Source organism: Gekko japonicus, unplaced genomic scaffold (assembly GCF_001447785.1).
Source record: "Gekko japonicus isolate JY-2015 unplaced genomic scaffold, Gekko_japonicus_V1.1 scaffold2096, whole genome shotgun sequence".
NCBI classification, from domain to species: Eukaryota; Metazoa; Chordata; class Lepidosauria; order Squamata; family Gekkonidae; genus Gekko; species Gekko japonicus.
The window spans coordinates 71,119-80,293 of NW_015164724.1; the positions used below are offsets into that span (position 1 = coordinate 71,119).

Sequence of the window (9,175 nt, forward strand, 5' to 3'; positions counted from 1 at the left end):
TTCCTTCGGATTATGGCATAATGTGGGAACTGGGAAGGGCTACTGGAGATGCAAAGTACAGAAAGCAGTAAAGCTTTTTCTGCGGAATATACCTGGTCCTGGAATCTGTTGGTGTGTTTACAGAAATCTAGGGATCTATTTGTCTAGAGAATGAACCCGCTCGAGGCACCTGACAGCTAAAACAATAAAACACAGAGCAAACCAATCTCTCCTTATATATAATTGAATAGTGGGTGCCAAAGTTCTAATTCTAAAATGCACTCCCTTAGTGTATGGCTGATGGCACTGCTCCTCAGCATATATCGCCACCAATCAGAAGGCAAAGCCCGGGTCCCGCCCACACCACAACTGCTGCGACAACCTGGTCTTTTGCATATGGAAGCTGATTGGACTTCACTCCATTCCACACCTCAAACTCCCCCCCCCCCGCAAGGCAGTTGGAATGTCAGTTGCATATGGAACCTGCTGTATTCTGGTGGTGTGCAGGTCCCAGATTCATGTTTTAAAAGCAGACTGACACTGTTTGCCCAAAGCCAGAGCACTCTCCCAGAGCCTCTTTCTAGCTCCCATTGTATTTATTTCCACAACGGGTTTTATTTCTAGTAAACCAATAAAGCAAAAGTAGCCAATAAAACAATAAAAAAGCCCAATTAAAAAGTCAATAAAAATGGCAAGCCGATAAAAAATATGCCAGGACACAAAAGCAGCATAAAAGAACTGAACAGTCTAAAATGGGGGTGGGATTCTCAGGTTCGGCGCTGACCTTAAAATTCCTTTAAAAGATGAAAACTGCTCTGTTGAAAGCTTGGCTAAAGAGAAATGCATCCAGCTAGCACCTGAAGGAAAGTAAGGCAGGTTCCAAGTGAACTGCAAAGTTCCAAAGATGCGGTGTGAACCCTGGAAATGCCCCGCCTCTGTATGCCATGGCACAGGGACCCCACTTTTAAATGGTCCTTCAGACAGCCATGAAAATGCTCAAAGAGCGGACTTTTCTTTGCAATTTGCTAAACAGACAAAGCACTCTTCATTGTGAATTTTCAAAATGACCCTGAAGAGCAGCTTGCTTCTTCAGCAGTCTAAGCGGGGGAGACCAAGAACGGAAGAACAAGAAATAAAAAACAGTGAATCCCTGTTAGGTTGAGATTCTTTAACCAGATTTCTCACGCCCTGGAGTCCTGGGACTGGCTTAGACTGCTCTGATAAGGCAGGGATCCCCAAACTTGTTGAGCCTACAGGCGCCTTGAGATTCCAGCACAGTATGGTGGGCCCAGCCACAATGCGGTTGCCATAAAATGGCTGTCGTGGGAGGCGGAGCCTGCTGCAGAATGGCCACCACGGCTCACCTTCAGTCACAGACTCAAGATCCTTTTGCTGTGGTGGCAGCCGCTATGGAAGCAGCAGTTTTAAAAATCTGCGCAGCCCATCAAATCTCCGATGGCCAATCAGAAGCCTTGTGGGACAAAAGCTCCACCTGGCCCCTCCCACTTTCTAAAACACTTGGCGGGCACAGGAGAGGTGTCGGTGGGCACCATTGTTCTTTCAGGCACCCCGCTGGGGACCCCTATGGTAAGGCACCTAAGGCATCTGGGCAAGGATGCCAGCCTCCAGGTGGGACCTGGGGATCCCCCGCAATTACAGCCCATCTCCAGAACAGAGGTCAGTTCCCCTGGAGAAAAGGGCTGCTTTGGAGGGTGGGCTCTGTGGCATTGTGCCCCACTGAGGTCCCCGTCTTCCCCAGGCTCCATCCCCAGATCTCCAGGAGTTTCCCAACCTGGAGCTGGCAACCCTGCCCCCTATCCCCTGCCTGTGGCCAGGGGGGAGCTGGCAACCCTTCATCTGAGCCAGACCACCCAGTACCCTGGCCATCCGCCCTCCTGCTGGAGAAAGCGGAGGGTTCCGTGGTGTCAGAATACCAGAGTGACAACCCCTACCATGGTGTTTCCAGACGCGTGGGGAAGAATGCCTGCCAATCCGGCTGCTACGTGAGGGCTGCCCAGCGTTCCCTCTAAGCTGAGTTAAGTGTGAGCCAGCTCACAGTGTTTTAGCCTCCGGCTCGCCCATGTTTGTCTCGGCTCAGGAAGGAGGGGGCTCCAGAGCAAACTGGTTTCTGCCGCAGCCAAATCGCTGGCTCACAACTTTAACGCCGGGAGCTCGCAACGTAGAATTTTTGCTCGCAGGACTCCACAGCTTAGAGGGAGCAGTGCCACCCTGCCCGCCCTGTTACCTTAGCTGTTCTTCTCCGTCCTCCGGGTCTAGCAGCTCTGCGTGGCCGCTCGTCTTGCGGAAGAGCCGCTTCCTCGCCGAGGCCCTCTCTTCCGAAGCTGGGCTGCCTGTACTCGGGCTGCTTTGAGTCTCTGCCTCTTCTCCCTCCTTGCGGTCCAAATCTCTCCCTTCCCCAGGCTCGGGTTCACCATGCAACCCGTTTGTCAAGACCAGACTGGTGCCGCTGCCTGTGGCGCTCCCCGGTCCTTCGGCTTGCCCCCTTCTCTGCTTCTCCGTTTCCCTCTGGGGATCTGCCGCTGCTCCCCAGCGCCTGTCTGTGGCATCATCCACAGGCTCAGCATCATTCCAGATGCTGGATGTGATGTCAGGAGACCCTGTCTGTTGTAGGTCGTTCTCATTAGCGGAGGTCATCGCCGGCTGCGTGCTTGAGGTATGTGGCTCATTGTGCTCGGCCGGCGACTGTGGCAGGGGGACGTTTCCATTCATGTTCTGCGGATTCTGGCTCAGCTCCTGGCCCACTGCCTCCTTCACTAATGCAAACCCCGTTTTACCTACCAAAAAAATTAAAGAAACGGGGAAACGATCAGCATCTCAAACAGGACGTGTCTTTTTTTTTTTTATCGAACAAAGCCGCTTTGTAAATATCACAGTGACATTGTCAGTAATAACCAGGGCTATTTGGGGGCAGGAACGCACAGGAACGGAGTTCCGGCTGGCTCCCGAGTTGGCCACGCCCAGCAGGAACATCATTAGCATAATAGGCCACACCCAACAGCAGAAACTCATTAGGATTGGCTACATTAGGGGTGTGTGGCCTAACATGCAAAGGAGTCCCTGCTACAAAAAAAGGCCCTGGGTTTTGACAACAAACAAGGTAAACAGAATAAGAAGCAAAAGGTGGGTGTGGCTGGATGACCACACTTCTGGCAACATGGGGGTGCAGCCTAATATGCTAATGAGCTGTGCTGTCAGGGGTGTGGCCCAATATGCTAACGAGTTCCTGCTGTTGGGTGTGGCCTATTATGCTAATGAGTTCCTGCTGGGCTTTTTCTACAAAAAGAGTCCTGGTAATAACAATAACTCCCAGCATCGTATCCCTGCTTCAATAATTTCAGGACTTCTTAAAAGGCTAAACTCAGGAGATTCTTGGCTTTCCTGGGTTTTGATTTTTTTGTGGGGGGGGGGAGGCACAGACCTGCGCAGAAAAGCCTGAAATTTAGGAACAACAGTCCCGAAGCGGCATTGATCTAATTGGGGAAACATATGCAACTCGTTTCTCTCATCGTGAAACAAAAGGGACTTGGGTTCAACTGCGTGTCTGTCTCCAGTGCACAGTCCAGGCAAGGATGAACACTTTGAAGTGCCACTGATTCCAGAGGGAGAGAGTTGAACATTTCCCTGAATTCTTTTACGGAAATCAATAAGGCTCTGAACTGTCTCACTTGTAAGGTTGCCAGCTCTGGGTTGGGAAATACCTGGAGATTTGGGGGGTGGAACCTCAAGTGGACAGGGTTTGGGGAGGGGAGGGACCAATGAGGTAGAGTGCCAAAGAGTCCGCCTTCTAAGGCAGCCATTTTCTCCAGGTGAACTGACCACTATTCAGGGGTCATTTCGTAGAAAAAGAGGTGCAGGAGCTCATTAGCATAACTCATTAGCATAACTTGTTTGCATATGCCACACACTCCTGACATCACCGGAAGTGTATCAGAAGGCAACACCCACCGCTCAGGCTCCACTGGACTGTTTTGGATTGCTAGCTATTGGGGGGGGGGGGACATGCAGATCTGCCCTCGCAGAGGAGGGAGAGCTTGTACCTGAATAAAACCTGGCCTTAAAGGTGCCACTGGACTGTTTTGGATTGCTATCGGGGAGGGGGCTCTGCAACTTACCTGGCTGCTTCTTGCTCCTTGTGGCCCAGGGCTGCTGGGAGCAGGGGGCGGGGCTTGTTGCATGTGCCTGCCCCCTGGGCTCTTTACTGCTGGAGCTCCGCTCCTGTGCGCTCCTGCAGGAAATGACCCCTGCCTCTGTTGCCTGGAGATCAGTTGTAATCCCAGGAGGTCTTCAGCTACCAACTGGAGGCTGTCAACCTGACTCCCCAGTGTTCCCTCTAAGTTGAGTTAGTGTGAGCCAGCGCACAGTTTTTTAGCCTCCGGCTCACACATTTTTGTCTTAGCTCAGGAAGGAGGGCTCCAGAGACAACTAATTTAGGCAGTAGCCAAATCACTTACGCACAACTTTAAGGCCAGTCGTCTACAAAGGAGAATTTTTGCTCACAGGACTCCATAGCTTAGAGGGAGCATTGCTATTTACTTGACTAGATTGTGCCCTTTAAGTGTCAGATGCAAATGTTATGCTCACATCGCATCTTACAAAGACCATGGGATCTGAAATCTAGTTCAGTAGCTGGGATGTTCCTGTTGGGGTTAACTGGTGTGGTTGGTCCAGTTACCACTAGTTAGCCAGAGGGCTTAAATAAAGCTACAAGTGCAGCAGTGTTACTCTACCAGGTTACTCAGCTTACAAAGCTACACAGGACCACATTGCAAGTTTAGGAGAGAATACTTCTCCCTTTACTTGAGAAGTACACTTTGGATAGGAAAGAGTAGGGACAGAATAGAGTACTGACTTACTAGGTAAAGGATGGAAGCAGACGGCAAGAGGCCCATCTGCCTCATGGTTCCAAGAGAGCACAGCTTGCCATCTCTCTTGGTGCGTGCAGTGAGAGAGTTCATCTTCATTTGAGAGAGAACGGGAGGAAGGGAAATTGTGCCTGAGAACACAATCTACATTTCAAAGGGGACAGTGGCAGAAGGATAAAGACAGGAAGAAAGGTCAGTGTGCCTATCTAGCTATCTAGTCTCTCTTGCCACAGAGTCTGGAGGTCTGAGACACGGGGACATCGCACCTGGAACTTCAACCAGCTTCATGGATCACCTCATCTTATTCTGTGATCGATGGATGCCACTCACAGACCTCTGGATTACACCGACCCTGAATAAATATCAACTGCCTATCAAATCTTGTGTGCGCTCCTTTTTTGCTGGTAGACATCAATCGGGAAATAGCACATTTTGTTGCCAAATTCTTAGCAGTTGTGGTGGGTTTTAATTCACCATCCTGTATTTGAATGTTTACTGCTTTGTATTTTTATCTTGTATCTGTACTGACTTTGCTCAAGACCTTTGGTAAGGGGAGTGTAATAATAAAGGGAAGGAACTGGGAAGCTATATTTCTTGAATGGCTCCCATAAAAGTTTTAAAGGTGGAAAGAGGCCTAAGCCTTTTTTAAATGAATAAACTCAGCAATATCAGCCTTGAAGTGCAACTAATATAGAGGTTATATTTGACAATGGGAACTGTCAGCCGTGTAGGCGTTTTTGGCTCCTCGATTCAAGTGATATTTCGAGAACAGAGAACATTTCAGCCATACATGCCTTGAAAAATAATCTTATTCTCTTAACGGCCTTTGCAAAAAAGGGTTATTTTCATCATTTGGTAGAACCTTTCTCCGACACCTGCTACCAAGCCTTTCAAATGGAGATGCCAAGGATTTGGAACCTGGTTCAACAAAAAGACCAAAGGCGTTTCTGTATTCTCATTTTCCTCACTGGTAAGCTTCTGTTTCTTTGGGGGAGGCTCTGTTCCTCGTGTATTTGCTCCTTCCAGCGGTCATTTCAATATCGCATGGGTTTATGTCCGGCATATAAACCTGCAGTTTAAATCTGCAGGGAGATATGCCAGACATAAACCCGTGTGATATTGAATCAACTACTAGAGGGCGCAAAACATGTGCAGAACAGGAAACCCCCCCCACACACACACGCACACCCTGTAGAAACAGGAACTTACCAGCGTGGGAAATGAAAATGTGGAAAATCTAGGGAAAGTTAAAAATCACAGCATTATTCCATTGATTTCAATGGGATTTACGTACAGTTAACTTGTACAGGATTGGGACCAAAAAGACCGACTTCTAAATACCCTAGATTGTTTCTAGCAATAAATTAAATTCAGAACATTAATACAGCAGGTGTATATCCTTTCAATACAATACATTTCTGGGGTAAATTTGGATTTAACCCGCTAAAATGATGCACAAAGGATTCTTGCATTCTCAGGACAGTACAATAAATTCTATACTCCGTATGAATGAAAATGAATCACTGTTTAACTTGTTACATTGAATATTTAGACCAGGGATGTTGAACTCATTTGTTATGAAGGCCAGATCTGACATAAATGAGACCTTGTTGGGCCGGGCCATATGCGTCATAAAATGTAATGCCAGGTAGCGGAAATATAAACGTTATAAAGGACACAAACACAAAGTGGTTTTAAAAACATGCTTAAAACATTAGCACTCTAGCAATATTTTGATTATTTAACAGTGTCCGATAACTGACACCTCTTGCTCTGAATTATTGCATCAAAATGTATGTTCAGGTGTGTATCTGTAAGCTGCAAGCCTACGATGACGCAGCAGCAGCAGAACTGGAAGAAGAAGCAGAAAACAGCCAGTTCCACCAGTTCCCCTGGGCCGCATGTTTGACACCCCTGATTTAGACATTTCGGAGAGCGTCGCCGAGAGCCAGAGCGTGGGTGGGGGAGCGCCGGCCTGGCTGGGCACCACCGAGGCGAGCGGGCAGGTGGTGTTCCTTCCTAGGCCATCTCGGGCTGCCATCATCGCCATTGGGGCTGTGTGGGAGGCGCCCCGGGCCAGGCTGTGGGCTGCGGGGCGGGCACGTGCCTGCCTCTCACACCGAGAGCCTTCTGCAGCAGCCTCAGGATTGGCCCTCTGTTACCCTGGCTACAGCCTGTGGCCATGGCTCCCCAGCCATGGGAGGCCCCACCCCCACCCCTCCTCCCCTGGTGCCCTTGGCATCCTCCCCCCCCCGCAGGCTCTGCGCCCTCAAGGGTTGCCCCTCCCCACGCTGTAGGCTGGGAGTGCCGCAAGAATGGGCCAGGCTGGCATGGGGGGGTCTTGGGGGGCGACCTCGGGGTCAGGTGAGTCTTGGGGGCAAAGGCCTGGCCGGGCCCTGGACCTCCCTTGCCTGGGTGGGACACCCACCATGAGACGGCTGTGCCTGGCGGGCAAGAAGCCGCGGGCCATGCAGGGAGTCGATCAGGCTGCCTCTCCTCCTCCCGTGTGTGGCAGGTGGCTGGGCTTAGCCCCCACCCCCTCTTCGAGCCTCTCCCTGGGGGGCATTTGGGGCTGGAGAGGGCCAGTGCCGCCTGCCTCCTTGCCCGCCTTCCCTCACCAGGGGCCAGGCAGCTGACAGCGTTTCCCCCGCTTCTATTTTTGAAAATTGGTGGGTGCATGGAGGGGGGCGCCAGAAGGGATCCTTGCCTAGGGTGCAAAATAAGCTGAGGCCGGCCCCACAAGCGGGTGATCACTGCCTTACATGAATTTCGGAGAGCGTCGCCGAGAGCCAGAGCGTGGGTGGGGGAGCGCCGGCCTGGCTGGGCACCACCGAGGCGAGCGGGCAGGTGGTGTTCCTTCCTAGGCCATCTCGGGCTGCCATCATCGCCATTGGGGCTGTGTGGGAGGCGCCCCGGGCCAGGCTGTGGGCTGCGGGGCGGGCACGTGCCTGCCTCTCACACCGAGAGCCTTCTGCAGCAGCCTCAGGATTGGCCCTCTGTTACCCTGGCTACAGCCTGTGGCCATGGCTCCCCAGCCATGGGAGGCCCCACCCCCACCCCTCCTCCCCTGGTGCCCTTGGCATCCTCCCCCCCCCGCAGGCTCTGCGCCCTCAAGGGTTGCCCCTCCCCACGCTGTAGGCTGGGAGTGCCGCAAGAATGGGCCAGGCTGGCATGGGGGGGTCTTGGGGGGCGACCTCGGGGTCAGGTGAGTCTTGGGGGCAAAGGCCTGGCCGGGCCCTGGACCTCCCTTGCCTGGGTGGGACACCCACCATGAGACGGCTGTGCCTGGCGGGCAAGAAGCCGCGGGCCATGCAGGGAGTCGATCAGGCTGCCTCTCCTCCTCCCGTGTGTGGCAGGTGGCTGGGCTTAGCCCCCACCCCCTCTTCGAGCCTCTCCCTGGGGGGCATTTGGGGCTGGAGAGGGCCAGTGCCGCCTGCCTCCTTGCCCGCCTTCCCTCACCAGGGGCCAGGCAGCTGACAGCGTTTCCCCCGCTTCTATTTTTGAAAATTGGTGGGTGCATGGAGGGGGGCGCCAGAAGGGATCCTTGCCTAGGGTGCAAAATAAGCTGAGGCCGGCCCCACAAGCGGGTGATCACTGCCTTACATGAAAACCACCCCGGGATTGTCAGAATGAAGGCCCTGGCTAGAAGCTATGTGTGGTAGCCAGGGCTAGATGGCGAAATAGAGGACAAGGTGAAGAGGTGCCAACCTTGTCAGGAGTCCCGGCCAGAACCACCGAAGGCCTCAACAAGACCCTGGGAGTCTTCTCACAAGCCATGGGCGAGACTCCACTTAGACTTCGTCGGCCCCTTCCAGGGTCAAATCTTTTTTATACTCGTAGACTCGTACATAAAGTGGCTGGAGGTGGTTCCTGTGCCCTCCACATCCTCCCGTTCGGCCATCAGGGCGATGTGGAGGATTTTTAGTACACACGGCATTCCGGACTCACTAGTGACAGACAATGGAATGGCTTTCACATTGGCCGAGTTCCAAGAATTCGTGGAATACTATGGCATCGGACACATCCACTCGGCTCTGTTCCACCCGGCAACCAATGGCCAAGCCGAGTAGGGACTCTACAGGGGACCTATAAGGTTGTAACTCTATGAGACGGCTGTGCCTGGCGGGCAAGAAGCCGCGGGCCATGCAGGGAGTCGATCAGGCTGCCTCTCCTCCTCCCGTGTGTGGCAGGTGGCTGGGCTTAGCCCCCACCCCCTCTTCGAGCCTCTCCCTGGGGGGCATTTGGGGCTGGAGAGGGCCAGTGCCGCCTGCCTCCTTGCCCGCCTTCCCTCACCAGGGGCCAGGCAGCTGACA

The 9,175-nt window shown here is 52.7% G+C and overlaps 1 protein-coding gene across 1 annotated transcript in view; it reads right to left on the reverse strand.

Moving 5' to 3' along the window:
• Window positions 1-7,753, reverse strand: part of LOC107109023 (PH and SEC7 domain-containing protein 2-like) — a gene marked incomplete at its 3' end in the record, with an annotated part of 72,963 nt that extends 65,210 nt beyond the window's left edge. The window contains exons 1-3 of the mRNA XM_015409593.1: window positions 7,625-7,753; window positions 6,072-6,099; window positions 2,225-2,774 (exon numbers count right to left, since the gene is read on the reverse strand). Coding sequence (XP_015265079.1) covers window positions 2,225-2,774; window positions 6,072-6,099; window positions 7,625-7,753 — 707 coding nt within the window. The remainder of the gene's footprint in view (window positions 1-2,224; window positions 2,775-6,071; window positions 6,100-7,624) is intronic.
• Between the last annotated feature and the right edge of the window lie 1,422 nt (window positions 7,754-9,175).